This window comes from Meleagris gallopavo, chromosome 17, assembly GCF_905368555.1.
Source record: "Meleagris gallopavo chromosome 17, MGAL_WU_HG_1.1, whole genome shotgun sequence".
NCBI classification, from domain to species: domain Eukaryota; kingdom Metazoa; phylum Chordata; class Aves; order Galliformes; family Phasianidae; genus Meleagris; species Meleagris gallopavo.
Window position 1 is genome coordinate 6,502,840 of NC_139420.1, and position 15,917 is coordinate 6,518,756.

At 50.2% G+C, this 15,917-nt stretch overlaps 1 protein-coding gene across 4 annotated transcripts in view; it reads left to right on the forward strand.

Moving 5' to 3' along the window:
• The window catches only part of RPH3A (rabphilin 3A), a 39,531-nt gene extending 29,053 nt beyond the window's left edge, over positions 1–10,478 (forward strand). For all 4 annotated transcript variants that reach the window (XM_085238170.1, XM_085238172.1, XM_085238169.1 and 1 more), the window contains 16 exons: positions 727–856; positions 1,108–1,194; positions 1,441–1,606; positions 2,640–2,762; positions 3,198–3,284; positions 3,378–3,425; positions 3,497–3,694; positions 4,318–4,397; positions 4,742–4,816; positions 5,468–5,577; positions 5,977–6,103; positions 6,325–6,381; positions 6,556–6,707; positions 7,580–7,661; positions 8,172–8,268; positions 8,391–10,478. In XM_085238170.1, the coding sequence (XP_085094296.1) occupies positions 727–856; positions 1,108–1,194; positions 1,441–1,606; positions 2,640–2,762; positions 3,198–3,284; positions 3,378–3,425; positions 3,497–3,694; positions 4,318–4,397; positions 4,742–4,816; positions 5,468–5,577; positions 5,977–6,103; positions 6,325–6,381; positions 6,556–6,707; positions 7,580–7,661; positions 8,172–8,268; positions 8,391–8,521 (1,750 nt within the window). In that variant the 3' untranslated portion in view covers positions 8,522–10,478. The remainder of the gene's footprint in view (positions 1–726; positions 857–1,107; positions 1,195–1,440; positions 1,607–2,639; positions 2,763–3,197; positions 3,285–3,377; positions 3,426–3,496; positions 3,695–4,317; positions 4,398–4,741; positions 4,817–5,467; positions 5,578–5,976; positions 6,104–6,324; positions 6,382–6,555; positions 6,708–7,579; positions 7,662–8,171; positions 8,269–8,390) is intronic.
• Positions 10,479–15,917: the final 5,439 nt, after the last annotated feature.

Sequence of the window (15,917 nt, forward strand, 5' to 3'; positions counted from 1 at the left end):
ACCCTGCGGGTAAGGATTGTGCCGTTTGCTCTGATGGACTCTGTTTTCCTCCCCTCTTCCTTTTTTCTCCCTGAGTGCCATCAATGATGCATTATTTTCCCCTTCCAGCACTATCTGTAGGTATTGGATTCAGGGTTGGCACCTGCTCTCCTGTGGATGAGCTTTACAAATCCCCTTTGTGCTGCTGGGGGCAGCTGAACTGTTGAGTTTTGAGTTTGAGCTGCTCAACTGTTGGCTTTTGTTGGTTTGTTTGTTGTACATTTGCAGTTAACAGATGTGTTTTTGCAGACTGTTCTCTGGTGGGCTTTTGGCGTTTTACTCAAAGGGCTGCAAATTATGGTAAACTATATGCAATATTTTCAGTAGAAAATGAGAAAATCAATTAATTCACTCAACTTTCTCACTAGAACCATTCCAATATTCTTTTCAATAGCAGGATGGATTTTTTTTTTTTTCCCCGTTTGGGCAAAAGCTGCTTGGCTGACGTCAAACTGCTTTGCAAGGAGATGCTGACATTTGGCATTTTTCTGCACGTGTAGCAGTCGACATCAGCAGGAAAGTCAATAGGAGTGCAAATTATAGTAATTCCATGGGGGATTATAATATTGCAGCGTGCCCCTTGGGGTGTGTTTCCCCCCTGTTGCATTCCCCACGGCTACAACCTGCTGCCCCAAGGTCCCCTGAGGCAGGGCTGCAATGTCCATGGTGACAACGTGTCTCCTCCAGGCGCCTGATGACCCGGTTGGAGGACATGCGCCGCAGTGTGCTGGGAGATGGCGTGAACCGCTGCATCCTCTGCGGGGAGCAGCTGGGGCCACGTGGCTCTGCCTGTGTTGTCTGCGAGGACTGCAAGAAGGCGAGGATCTTATTATCTCTTCTCTTGTTTTTCCAGCTCTCATTAGTCCATCCCTCGTTGTCCATCCCTCGTTGTCCATCCCTCGTTGTCCATCCCTCGTTGTCCATCCCTCGTTGTCCATCCCTCATTGTCCCCTCCTTCGTTGTCCCATCCCTCGTTGTCCATCTCCCATTATCCCATCTCCCATTGCCCCAGGCCTAACATCACCGTCTGACATCCTTCTGCCCCACGGCACTTTTCTCTCTCTGCAGAACGTCTGTACCAAGTGTGGCGTTGAGACAACCAACAGCCGTCCCCACCCCATCTGGCTGTGCAAGATCTGCAGTGAGCAGCGGGAGGTGAGCGAGGCCACGGTCCTTGACTGGGAGCAGCACCTTATCCATCTCCTTCAGCATGGTTTTTATAGGATGCTCTGGGATAAAATGCCTTATTCTTCTCTTGCAAATAATCTCAGAGGCTCCTGGTTGTCACAGCAAGAATTGGATGAAAGAAATCAAAGAGTTGAATAAATAGCAAGAGGGGCTGTGGGGGGGGGGATAAGGGGCTGTGTGCCCTCAGCCCACCCCGTGTCTTTTTCCCCCCAGGTGTGGAAGCGGTCTGGCGCTTGGTTTTTCAAGGGATTGCCCAAGCAGATGCTGCCCCAGCCGATGCCTGTCAGCAAGAGCAAGGTGCCTCCGGCCCCAAGTGAGCCCAGCCCAGCTGAGCCACCAGCCCCGGACCCAAAACTGCCATCCCGCACACCTGGTCGGGGTAAGTGGCATTGCCCAGGGGTCCCCATCATGCTGAGCCCTAAAAACGAGTGTTCTGACAGTCGTGGAGGATGCTATGGGTATTTTTAAGGTCCCAGAAATTGCTCTGATATCCTCACTGCCTCTTGAAGGGTTTTTCTGGGGAGGGGTTTCTCTGGGTTTGTGGGATCCCTCACTGCTTCTCACTCTGTTTGTGCTCCCAAGGCCAGGCAGACGAACAGGACCACTGTGGTAAGCACCATGTGTGCCCTGTGCCCTCTTCCAATGCCTTCCCCTGTGTAGATGCTGCCCAGTGGGGTTTCTCCTTCCCGCTGGTGCTGAGCTCCCTGGGACCTTCCCACACACCGCAGTTGAATGCGCTGAGCAGAGCTGCTGTCTCCTTATAGATGATGCTGCTCACCTGCCATGCGGGGAGGATTTGTCCCAGCTGCTCCAGGCCCCCAGCATGCTCGCACCCTGCCCCTCATTTTCCTAAAGCTCTCTTGGAAAATGACTCCTTGCCTCGCCGTTTCCTCACCCGCACCCCCTCGCCTCCCTCCGCAATCTGTTGCGTTTCACTTCTCCTTGTGCGCAGCCAAGGATAAACAGCCCATTTGTGTCAGAGCAAAGATTTATACCCACGAGCCGGGTGAGTGCCGGGACCTTTTGCATCCCATCTGCGGGCTGCGATTCATCAAGGAGCAGCGGTGCGGGCGCCCTGGTGCGTGCGGCGGTGATTTATCCGCTCGGATGGCCGCCGGGGGGTGCGCAAATGAGACACGGGCAGCTGTCGCTGACGTCTTGCTAATAAATAGCAGATGATTGGCAAAAAGAAAAGATGATCTCCCTGTCCTGTAAGGTCATTAAGGGGTTGATGGGCACTGATGGATGTCCTTGTTTTCTGCCTCCTGGTATCCCTATGATGCGCTGTGTCCTTTGGATGTTTCCAAGCGCTACGTGCAGGCTGTGTGTGGCTCTTCCTTCTTCTCCTCTTCCTCCTGTTCCCCCAGGGGTGGGTGGGATGAACCTCACCGCCGTGTTTCTCACTCCTACAGGCAGTGAGGTGACGATGGCCACCCGGGTCCGCAAGCCGGCTGAGGGCAGGATGGGGCCATGTGGCAGCGAGGACACGGAGAGCCGTGACCCCACCGTCGAGAGCGGGGTCAGCAGGAGCCCTGGTGAGAGCCATGCATTGCACACGGCTGTGCTCGTGCACACTGCTGGCAACGATCCATTTCACTTTGCTGAGTGGTGCAATGAGATGAGCCCACTTGTCTCTCAAGGGCTGAGCTTGCAGAGGTTGATAAGACTGGGAACGTGTGTGCTGGGTGCTGCTCTGAGGATGGATGCTTTCCTGTTTCTTACAACCAGCAGGGATGAGGACATGTCCCCACAAGACTTGTAGCTCCTGCTTGGTGTGAGGGTGGAGTGATGCTCAATGTTGTTTAGATTCAAAAGCAGAGAAGGAAAAATTGTGATCTGGAGGCAAAAAGGAGCAGGGATTCTCTGCGAGGCTGGAGGCTGTCAGCTCCACATCAGGGCAATGCTCAGCTCCCAAACAGAATTGCATTGCTCCATCCCAATGCCAGTGCTGATCCTGTTCCCACTTGCAGGTGTGAAGAGAGCCAACTCCATGCAAACCAACTCCACACCACCCCCACGGCCACCCGCTGCCACTGTCGGGTCAGCAGCACCTGCAGGTAGGGTGCTGTGGGGCTGGGGTGGACAGCCCAATGTTGGACTGGGAAGCGTATCACCATGGTCATCCCATTAACCATGTATCTAACCCCCAGTGGCAAGACCAGGTCCTGGGGCAGCTGGCCGCATGCTGGAAACACAAGGTAAAAGGTTGGGTTCCTGTTGAGGATCTGGGGACAGCACACACTGGGGGCTAATGGGATCTCTCCTGCAGCAAGCCCACCGCCGGGACCCCCGGAACCAGCCCGTGCAGCCCCCAAGGAGGAGCGGGCCGGGGGCTACGCTGCACCCCCAGCTCGGGATGAGAGGCCAGCCCGGCCCCCTGGAGCCCCACAGCCCTCAGCCCCATTGCGACAGCCTCCCCCAGAGGAGGAGGAAGAGGACGCCAACAGCTATGACTCTGATGAAGGCAGTGCGTATCCAGGGGTTGGGGGATGTGTGGGTTTCTGTGGGAAAGCCAACTGGAAAGTGAAAAGTACTCTCCAGAACTTCAGCCTGTGATGATTTGGGTACTTCCAAATGTAGGAAGGACCTCAGAGCCTTAGGGGTGTCTCTGTGCTTTGGTTTTAGCTCTTGACATCTGGGTTGGGTGAGGGATGGAGGATGGAGCTGCAGCCGAGCCCACTCCCATCCTCAGTTTTGCACCAGGTTACTCAGCTCTGATGTGTGCTATTGTCTGTGCTAATGTGACCTTCCCGTTTCAAGAGGCCCAAATTTGGCTGGTTGTCCAGCCACCTGTAGGAAAAGCATGGTGGCTTTAGTCCCTCAATGCCACGAGATCTCGATGTTTGGCCATTTACTCCCCTAACAAGTGGCTTTACTGCCTGAGGATGAGCATCCTTGGAGGGACACGGCTTCGCTTCCCCAGCCTGCTCCTATCAAGGAAGCGTTTCTGCATCCTCAGCTCGCGCTGGGTGGTGATGTCCATAAGAAGCTTTTACATCTAAGCGGCAAATCTTTCTCATTTATTGCTAATTGGGGTTGCTTAAGCAGAGGTATTGGCCGGGGTTCTTACGAGGTGCCGTTCCCCTGCAGCCACGCTGGGAGCGCTGGAGTTCAGCCTGCTGTACGACCAGGAGAACAGCGCCCTGCACTGCACGCTCATCCGTGCCAAGGTGAGCCCTTCCCGGCCCCTGTCGCGACAGCGTCCCATCACCTTGTGTGTGCGGTGCCACCGGATGGCGCTTTCTTTCTCTGCCTTTCTATCACGGATGTGAATCTGCGCCCAGGGCCCTGGGGCTGGGAGAGATGGAGTTGGATTTTTTTTTCTGCTTCTGGGCATCTCAGATGTTCAGAGCTGCTCCCCTCTGCCCCCTTCTCTCTCTCCCCCCTTTCCCCTTCCCTTGTTTCCCTCTCTCCTTTCACTTCCCTTCTCTTCTTGTTTCACGGATAGATTTCATCATTTCCTTACTCTGCTTAACAAGGATTCATTCCCTGTGTCTCCTTTATTATATTTCAGGGCTTGAAACCGATGGACTCGAACGGCCTGGCAGATCCTTATGTAAAGCTGCACCTCTTGCCTGGGGCCAGCAAGGTGTGTCTTATCCTGGGCTGGGTGTGCTGGCCATGGCCTGGGGAGTGAGTGGAGGTTTTCTAAGCCTCCCAGACCCCTGACTTGCAGCAGACCTCCTCCCCTTGAAGTCCTGGTGTGGCTTCTCCCCGACACAAAACCTAATTATTACCAGAGTTTGAAAGTTTGGTTTGCTTTGCTTTGAAGTCGTGGCGTGTTCTAATTAGAGCTGTGAAGAAGGAACAATTAAGAGAGTGAACTCTAACTTCTTTTTCCTTCCCATTGCATCAAAGCAAGCTCTGCAAATCTCTCTCCCCAGCCCAGCTGGATCTGGCTCAGTGGGGAAATCATTTGGGAATGCAGGAGCACAGTTGGCTCGGGGCCGCTGGCATGGCTCCTTGCTCAGGGTGCAGAGCTCAGTCCTACAGCTGAGCTCTGCCCAGGGGAACTGTGAGCAAAAAGAGGGAGAAGCTGAGAGCAAAAGCCTTGAATTGGCATTTGCAGGTTAACTTTGTGCACAGAGATGTGCTGGCTGCCTTGTCTCATGCAGAATAAATCCAAGTGTCATCATCAGGAAAGAGCTTAAGTCTTTGATGCCGCAGCCCAGTTGCCTCCCATAAGCTACAGGTGCCCAAAGCCCTGGCTCAGGTGCCGTGTTGTCTTTTGGTGCTGTAGTCAAATAAGCTGAGAACAAAGACCCTACGCAACACCCGCAACCCGGTGTGGAATGAGACCCTGGTGTATCACGGCATCACGGATGAGGACATGACACGGAAAACACTCAGGCAAGTAGAGGAGCTGGGGAATTGCTTGGTGCTTGGCAGGATGATGCTAGGAGAGGGGATGGGCAGAGCACCTGGAAATGAAGAATTTGGGGTCCACATCTGGGCTCTGTACTCTTAATCTTACAGTATACAGGTCAAAAAAATGATTAGAAGTTCCTTAAAATGTTTGATGTTTCTTTTTTAAAGGAAACTTCTTTCTCTTGTCTTCTTACCTCCGTACAGTCCAACATCCCAGCAGAATAGAAGTTCTGTTTTCTGGCCATTTTGGCCAGAGGAAGGCAGATGTTTGGCTCTGCCCACCCTGGTCACCTTGCAGGAGGGTTTTCGTGTGGTTTTATGCTCCAGGTGTTGCTGTAACCTGCCTGTCTGATGCTGACTTTGCCCTTCCCTTTTCTCCAGGATCTCCGTGTGCGATGAAGACAAATTTGGCCACAATGAGTTTATTGGAGAAACTAGAGTTTCCTTGAAAAAACTCAAGGCCAATCAGAAAAAGAACTTCAACATCTGCTTGGAGAGAGTAATACCAGTGAGCTTCTATGAAATTTCTGCTACTGTTACTTTTGAGGTTGTTAACAACCGCTGTGTGAGGGAGTTCATGGTCAACTCAAAAGTGTAGATACTGGATATCGTTGAGTCTTTAGGGGTGGGTTCCAAGCTACACCCAAAGCCTGGACTCCAGGGAACCTTTTAGCCTTTCCCATGTGTGGTCACTCATGGCAGTCTCTTTTCTTCCCTTCCCCATCCCAGATGAAGCGTGCTGGAACGACAGGCTCGTCTCGCGGGATGGCTCTGTATGAGGAGGAGGTGAGGACCCTCAGCACTTTTCACCCCATCACTCTCATTGTAACCCTTTATTGAACCAACAAGGGGTTGGTGCATGGCTACAAGTCTCCTTCGTGTCTGTTTTGTCTCTTCTTTGCCATTGCCTGGCTTCTGCTCCCTGCTTGTGTCCTTATCTCCAGTTGTTTTCTCTTGCAGGTGGATCGCGGTGGGGACGTGGAGGAGCGTGGCAAGATCCTGGTGTCCCTCATGTACAGCACCCAGCAGGGAGGCCTGATTGTGGGCATCGTGCGCTGCGTGCACCTGGCAGCCATGGACGCCAATGGGTACTCAGACCCCTTCGTTAAACTGTAAGTGAGCACCCACTGTCCGTGGCACACGGCCATGGGGTCACCAGGAGAACACCCTCTATTCTCCCTAAAAGCCATGCAATAGCACCTGTGTTGTGCGTCTTGCACATCTTGAGTGGAACTAAGCGCTCTTCTTTCTCAGTCTCTCTCTTTTCTCTGATATTTTCCATTTTCACAAACAGAAAATGCTGGCTTTCCATTTTTAAACCAAATTCCAGCACAGATCTAACAAGCGCCAACCATGCAATTTAATTTGGGATCTGCAGCCCAACGTGGAGCGTGAGCCCCTGACCAATTCCACATTCTCTGGATGAAACCACCTTGGCTGAGAGTGCTGGTCTGCACTTTGTTAAACACTGAGGGCTATTTTTAGCTTTTTAAAATATAAATCTGGCCACCAATGTATGTGTTGACACATTCCTGGCCGCATTTTCCATCAGCAGTTTTCTTTGGGAAAAGAAGACTTAGGACCCATTGCATTTTTTTTGAGGGACAGCGAGGGGCTGAGGGCATGGCCCCAGGTCAGCTTTCTGGTTTGAAAGTGGCACTGGTTGCTGTGAGCAAGGGAAACACTCCCTGCAGACAGGGAGTTTCTGCTGAGCTCAGCTCCCTGCAAAACAGGGCTGTGTGGTTTCCCATATGTAGTCTGGCAATACTAGGAGAAAAAAAAAAAAAGAGTATTTAAGATTTTACTTGTTTTACATTTATTTGAGATAATTTTAGAAGGTGGGAAGGGAGGCTGGCTAACCCATTTCATTGCCTTAAATATCTCTGGTTGCTTTCTTCGAGTCCAAAAATCACTTTTTTTTGGTAGCATACAAGCTCACACTCTTCTCTCACTTGAATTTTTTGCTGTTTTCTGTTGCCCCCAGTTGGCTGAAACCTGACATGGGAAAAAAGGCCAAGCATAAGACCCAGATTAAAAAGAAAACATTGAATCCTGAGTTTAATGAGGTAAGGATGTATGTAATTTCCTGCTGTTAAGCCAACCTTAATGGTATTTGCAGACCGTGGGCAACCTAGAATTGCTACGGGTGGGATGGGCACCCTGACCCACTATGCTGATACATCTCTCTGGCTTTGGCCACCAACCCAATAGGGAATTCTTGCCAGGCTCCTCCTGCACCTCCTAGTGAGGTGTTGTGGCTGGAGGTTTTGGGGTTTATGTGATGAGGAACATGCAGAAGACTCAGTTAGATGCAAGGAGTGAACTGTACAGTTGGACTGGATGATCTCAGTGGTCTTTTCCAACCTTAATGATTCTGTGATTCTATGATTCTAACTTGGCTTGTGCACTGTGCTGCCATTCAGGGGGAAGAGCATCTGCTCTTCACTGCTGCCCTTTAAATACCCTCTCCTTGTTTCTGAATTCAGGAATTCAGGATATTTTCAATTCCTTACAGCACTTTTCCAGGTATGATTTCCTTGCAAACATGGGGTGATGTGGGTGTTCTCCCATTGCAGGAGTTTTTCTATGATATCAAACACAGCGACCTGGCCAAGAAGTCCCTGGACATTTCTGTCTGGGATTACGATATTGGCAAATCTAACGATTACATCGGTGAGTGGAGGTCTCCGTGTGGTTGGGTGCCCCATACAGGGCTGGCTCTATGGGAGGATGGAAGTGGTTTGCAATGGAATATCAGCATCAACTCTGAACGTTCCCTCCTCCCCTTCCTGTAGGCGGCTGTCAGCTCGGCATTACGGCAAAGGGGGAGCGCTTGAAACACTGGTACGAGTGTCTGAAGAACAAAGACAAGAAGATTGAGCGCTGGCACACCCTCCAGAATGAGAACCACGTTGCCAGTGATTAAAGGCAGCCACAGCTCAGTCCTGCACCCCTCCTGTAGGTCTGTCTGTCTTCCAGTGCAGCCATGCCTTGCTACGCGCCCTGGGCAGCACCGCTGCTCTGCCTCCTCCAAGCATCCCCTGTGCCCCAATCTCACCTCTGTGTGAAAACAAACCTAGATCTTTTATATTCACTTCCTTTTCTTTTGGGTCATCAAATTATCCCGGTGTGCAGTTTTGTCAAGCAATACTTACTGTGTCCCATCCCTTTGCCTCTTTCTCAGTAGTCTCACGCGTGCTGCCGTAGTGTTGGTGTGTGTGACAGCACGTGTCCCATTGCCCCAGCTCACTGCTCCATCCCAGTGCGGGATGTGTGGCCCCTGAATGTGCACTTGGAGCACGGATGTGGCAACAAGTGGATAGTTCTGCTTGCTGGGTGCTGATACCGAAAAATTTAGCTTGATGTGGGTTGTAACCATCATTCGGTATCCAGAGCATGTGTCACAGATGTCACCCTGTGAGCACGGCTTGAGCTTTTGATCCGCTCCACGTGGGCAACATCGCAGTGCATCTTTCTGAATTTCTGCTGGGAGGATCCACCAGTTGTACAACACTGGTAGAGACATGCAGGGATCCATGCTGTGCTTGCAGGGAAGCATAGGCTGGGGCTGGTTAGGGTAAGCTGAAGGCAGCATGGGGCTTTGCTGCTGTCCTGCTGTCCAATGCAGTTGGGCTGCCCCAACATCGGCTGCACCGTGCAGGAGGGAAGCCAAGGGAGAAGAAATTTCCCACCAACTAGCTGTTATGTTCATAGATTGTTGCTTTAAAATACCACAAACACTGACAGTAGCTGCAACAGGTAGAGGTCTTCCAACTTTTTGGTTTCTGGAAGCATATATTTTTTGGTTATAGTTTTTGCAAGTCTGCACAAGATCTGTTGTCTTCAAGATCTGTTGTCTTCAAGATCTGTTGTCTTCAAGATCTGTTGTCTAAAGCTGTGCTTTAACGATTGTCTGGAGGTGTTTTCTTTGCTGTCTCTAGCAGAGAGCCGCAGTGCTCTCAGACTGATGCCCTTCATTTCTGTTCCCATCCTGCTTCCCCTGCTGTCTCCGGACATCCTCAAGCATAGCAACATCGTTGAGCAGTGCTGGGCTGTCCTTCTCAACCACAACCCGCGCATGCTGTGCAAAACCCGGCTTCAGCCCCTCTGGCTGTGCTGCTACCCCATGCAACTCGCTGCTGTGTCCCGCTGTGCTCTAATCCAGCTGTACCGCAGAGCTTCCTTGTCACTGAGATGAATTATTTTCCTATTCTTGAAATATATATATATATATTTAAAATATTTTTATTTCCGTAACCCCCTAGGAATGGGGGAATGCTGGGGAAACGTCTGAAGTTACCTTTAAAAAAGAACAAATGAAATAAAATCTAAGCAATTCCTTTATTCCAGCCATGCAGCAGCCCACCCTCCTTTGTGTGTGCAGAGCTATTAAATTAAGGTTGCTTCCTCCTGTGTCCTGTATCAATGTGCCCTCTCCCTTCAGACAACCGATGCTCAACTCGTCTCTTGGCACCCATGAAAATAAATAAAGTGCAACTTGCTGGTCCCACTCTGGGTATTGTGCAAACCACAGTCCTTGTCTCTATTTGCCACCCTCCTCTGAGTTTTTCTGATGGTAATTTCTGCCCTGAATGACTTTCTTTTCATTGTAAATAAAGCATGCACGTATGGATGGGGAATGGTACAACAACAACAAAAAAGAAGAAAATGAAACAAAAAGCCTCTTCTACTGCTGTTTGCATTCCAACTTGCATGCAGTGATTTTACAGCAAAATATCAGTTTACAAATATTAACAGAAAGAGAAAATGTTACACAGGAACTAGAAATATTCCAGTCTTCCGCTGCATGCAGCACAACATCCTCTCTTGGTGTGGTATCTAATAAAGTGAGACTATTGGAAAAGAAAAAAAAAATAAATAAAGGATGGTTCTTGGCTTCTTTCATTCCCTATGAGAATAGGAACACATGTGGGAGGCATGCGTGGGATGGTCATGTTTGTACCCCATCCCTGCAGAACACAGAGCTCCCAGTGCTGTGGAGCTTGGCTTTGCCCTCCTGTGCAATGGGATCAGTGTGGATTTTGGTGAAAGATGGGGATTCCCCATGGGAAGCGCTCCCAAAGTGCACATGGGCTCTCAGCATGCCTTGGCTCAGGAGGAGCACAAATCTCACGGCGCATCCGGGGCAGTCACTGATTTGCTGTGACACTGCTATGCATCCCGTTGTAGAGTAACCCAACCACACACAACTAACATCCCTGTGCCCTTTGTCGTGCTGGGGTTGGAGTTACCCCCATGCCGTGCAGCTGCCATCTGTTCCCACTGGCTGCAGTGCACAGGGACACCCACAGCTCCAGCAGTGCTCACAGCCCCGTGCCCTGAGCGTGGCTGTGTGCAGGGATGGGGCACCACCACCTCTGAACACCCTGTGCAGTGCCTCACTGCCCTCAGTGCAAACAACTTTTTCTCCTATCCAACCTAAATCTCTCCTTTCAGTTGGAAACCATTTCCTCTTGCCCTCTCACAGCAGACCCTGCTGAAGAGTTTGTCCCCTGGGATGCTGCTCCATCCCTTGGATCATTTTTGTGGCCCTCCTCTGGACGTGCTCCAGCAGGTCCGTATTTCGTGCTGGGCACCCGCACCTCCCGCATCCCTGAAAGGACGCCCAGGCCGTGCAGTATTGCTGGGTGCAACGCAGAGATGCAGCAGCAGAGGCCACTGCTGCTCCACTGATAACAAGGAAGGCCGGAAGGGAATGCGGGGCGTTCCGCCCAGCACCGCCTGGTTTAATTGCCACCAGGTTTAATTGCCGCCCCACGTAATTACGGACAAGGTAGCTCAGCTGTGGTTGGTTGTGAGGTCCTGATTGGAAGGGCTTCTAAAGAGAGAGAGAGAGGAGATAAAAGAGGGTCATTAGGCCCTGCTGACACTTCTACTCCTGTTTTCTTCTCAGCCTCTCTAATAGGAAGCCCTTAGACTGCAAACTTTGTTTGACCAGAGCTGTTATTTGCACGTTCTGCTTTTGTAGGCATTATGTTCTATTATGCTTTATGTTTTTAATTACATCTCAGAGCATCTGAATTGTTCCGCTATTTCAACAAGTTTCCTTGAGTCCTAATTAGATTAAAACCTTCGGTGCAATCAATAGATTCTCATCTCGGTACTCACCAAGCCAGTCCCAAACAGTAATTTACAGCCTTGGTTGTTATGAAATCAATACAGATTTGCTTTTCATTGAGAGAACTGTAAAGCATGGGTGACAGCCGGCGCAGTAAGCAGCTGGTGTGGAAGTGGATCTCTTGCTGGTGTTGGAGAGTGGCCAGGGAGCTTCAGAGAGGAGGAGAAGCTCTGGGAGCAGAGCGCACCTCTTCCACCCACTGGGCTGAGGATGATGACAAGGTGCTGAGCTCTTGCACTTCTGAGCAGGAGGTGAGTGCTTGTCTCAGGGAAGAGGACTCAGCAGCTTTGTTGGATCTGTGATGCCAACATGGTGAGCTTCCCAAGAATGGTGGGGCAGGAGATCCCTACAGGCACTGCTTGCCTCTCTGCTATCTTCTCCCAGGATGTGCTTTCCTTTTGTGAAGTTTGTGGCAGAGCCCAAGGACACGATCCATGTTATCATTCTTTCACTATCTAAATGGAGGCTGTAAGAAAGAAGGGGGTGGACTCTGAAGCAGGGTCTGTTGCGATAGGACAAGGGGAAATGGTTTCAAATTGAAAGAGAGGAGATTTAGATTGGATATAAGGAAGTATTTACACTGAGGGCAGTGAGGCACTGCACAGGGTGCTCAGTGAGGTGGTGGTGCCCCATCTGTGCAGACACCCATGGTCAGGGGATGGGGCTGTGAGCACTGCTGGAGCTGTGGGTGTCCCTGTGCACTGCAGGCAGTGGGACCAGCTGGCTTCTGGGGGTCCTTTCCTACTCAAATGATTCTATGACCCTGGAGTGCCCACTGCTAATCTCTCTTCTTAGGGTGTAATTCATTAAAAAGGACTTCTAAAGGCTTTGCATCACAGAGAGCCTTTTTGTGCCTTAGCATTATTTTCTCAATAAGAAAGAAGTGATGGGAGCTGTGCAAGGATGTGGGGCGCCTTCATGGCTGCTCTGGAGATGGGAGCAGTTCATGGAGGGACACCCTGGTTTTTTCCTCCCAAATCTGGCTCCAGGATAGCTGCTGCCATCCCAAAAGGCAGTGCTGCAGGTCACTTCTTATCCCATGTCTCTGGCCTTCCTGAAGGAGACACTTCTGTCTTCTAGGGTCAAAAATAAATAAATAAAGGATGGCAAATTTTTACTGTTAAATATTTCACTTAAAAAATAGAGAAGCTCAAAGAAATAAATCTACTTTCAAGCACAGCTTTTCAAAAAGCCTTCAGCTAGAAATCTCTTTATCTCATAGGGCACAGATAATGATGCAATTATGAGCTCAGATCAATGACTTTCATGCTAAAGCCTAAAAATAAACCGTTACTCAGATGTGTGGTGCTGGGTCCAGCATCTCCTGTGGGCTGCTGGCCCGATGCAGAACTATTTTGAATTGGCCATGGGGCTTCAGAGGATTTGGAGAGCCCAGGAGGCTGCTCTTTGCATGGGGATTGATGCTGATGGTTTCATTTGTCCTTGTTTCCTAGGGTTGCACTGGATCCAGAGCCACCCCGTGCCCTCCTGTAGGACAGCACCTGTGATGCTGAGTTACCTCATGGCAGCTGTATTTTGAGTGTTTCTTGGGAAAGAAAACATCCCCAGAATAAATATCATCCCTTTTTGTTGCATGCTGCATAATGGGAATGTAACTTATTGCCATTAGAGAGGGGAGTGTTTGGCAGCCACCATCAATCCACGATTCCAATTGACTCCGCTCACGCTTAAACAAAAATAAAGGATGTGCAGGCAAACAGTGAGCGTAATTGGAACAACAAGAGGAGTATTTTGATTAATCACAGTTTGAATATTAACTGGGTATAATGCAGGTTTTCTTGTACAGACAGAGGCCCCACAATGTGTGCCTGTCTCATGTTTGCAGCAGCTGAATAATAAATGGTGTGGAGCATCACGGTGTGTCTGCTAGGCTGGGATGGGATTTTTGGTGGTGGTTTCCCCCACGTGTTGGAGTGGTGCTGCCAACATCAACAAATGTGGCACTGAGGGACACGGTTTGGTGGGCATAGGGGTGATGGGTTGGTGGTTGGATTGGATGATTGTAGTGATCTTCTCCAACCTTAATGATTCTGTGATTCTATAAATTGCTGGGACAAAGTGGCATCTAATTAGAAACATGCATGAATGTAAGTCTGGTCTTCCTCTCTGCGCTGGAGAGAAAACATTGGAAAGGAAAATCAGGTATCAGCTTTTGTTCTTGGTGACGCCTCCAAGGACAGTTGGTCCATTTTCAGCTCCAAAATAAAAAGCCTTTCAAACTTGGAGCCAGACCTGGAGAAAATGTCCGGCTGCAAGTGGGCTGGTTTGTCAGAAAGGGAAAATTTGGATAGAGAAATCTTTGCAAAGGTGAAATTGAACTGGGAACAGCATCGCTGATACAGAGGCTGGTGCAAAGCTGCCTTTGTGTGCTTGCCTGAGGTGCAGGTATTGTGCAGAGGGCATCTCCTGGTGCTTTAGGAGATGAATGGAGGCTCTCGGTGGGGCTGTGGGGCTGACGTGCCTGATGGAAGCGATGCAGAGCCGTGGCAATGCACGGAGCATAAGCTGAGTGGGTTTTCTGGCTCCACTGGGGTTATGTGGATAAATGGTTCCTTGTTTTCTTCTGGCAGTGTTGTGACAAATCCCAGCAAGCAATCTCCTTCCAGAAACCGTTGAAGCAAAAAGGATGTCATCTTGATTACACCAAACCTAGAGAAAAAAAGCTTGGGGCAGCAGAAAGCCAAAAGGAGGAATTGTTGTTGGGCCAAAGGGAAGCTCCACTGAGCAAAGCGTTCAGGTTTATGGGTGGGGAGGGCTGAAACTGAGAGCCTCAGCTTCAGAGGAGCCTCAGAAATTCGTGGGTGTCTCTGTTGCTTGCTTTGTCCCTGGGGTGAGGGTCAGAGTGATTAACAGCAGGGCTGAACAGTGGATAGCTATCTGCCCGATAAGAGCTCTGCCATGGAAACCCTGATTGTTGCAGGAGAGGTCTCAATGAACCAGCTTTGGGGCTGTTTGTCCTGCCAGTAAGAGAAAGAATTTCCTTTTTAAAATCCAAATTGGAGATGCTGAAAGACTCCTGCGTGGCTACGGGAGGCAGGTGGGACTTTGGGGACGCAATGCCACCTGCAGGTCCATGGGCTTGGCCCATAGATCGACTTGAAGCAGTTCTGCTACCTGGAGTCCTTACTGTTGCCCACCCTCAGTGCCCACCAGGATAATAATGAGTTCCTTGGGACCAAGCCAAGAATTAGCATGGGCTGCCCAGAGAGGTGGTGGGGTCACCATCCCTGGAGGTGTTCAAAGAACATCAGGATGTGGCACTGATGGACACAGTTAGTGGTCATGGGGTGGGGGGTTGGGGTTGGAAATGGTGTTCTTAGTAGGTTTTTCCAACCTTAATGATTCTCTGAGTGGGTGTGGTGGTGAGGGGTTGATGGCTGGACTTGATGGTCTTAGTGGTCTTTTTCAAGCTTAATGATTCCATGATGCTTGAAGGCTGCTGCGAGGTGACAGCATGCAGGACATGTCCTCATGCACATCCCTAGTGCTGTCCTCTGTGTGTCCTGCACCAGGGATACATGCCAGGGGAAGGAGCTCTGTTCCTGTCCTCTCCCTCCTCCTCTCCCCATCTGGCCACGCAGCTCCGAGAAAGAAAACAACCACCCCAGTGCGTCAGATTGTTCTTTGGTGAATGGTTTAAGCCGAATCGTCTGGAACAACGTCTGGAAAAAAGGGAATGGCATTTCCCACAGCAGCAGCTTTTAAATATTAGTGAATATGGAGCCAAGTGTGAATAATTCATTCAAAGAGAGACATGAGCTCAGTTTTCTTATGCAATGGACGAACGAAGAGTTGGATTTGATTCAGAGCAGTAAGAAATGACAACAGGGGGGTGACAGCACCCACATAGCAGCTCTTCCTCCTGCACCTTCCTGCTGGGTTATGTCAGCTCCTGAGAACTGATGCTTCCCCGTCATTTATTATCTTGGATTTGGGCTCCCTGGACCAAAGTGAAAGCAGAGGAAAGAGGAAAACAACGCCCTATGAGACAGTCCCAATCCAGCAGTGCACAGCTGGATGCTGCTGTGCTTCTTCACTGCTCAGCACTGGAGCCTCTCTCTTATTGATTGCTTCCGTTTTCCAGCCCGCGTTGACATGATAATATTTGGCAGCAACATTAATGCTGAAATATGAGCTGCGCTTGGGCCTTTTTATTTTTAAT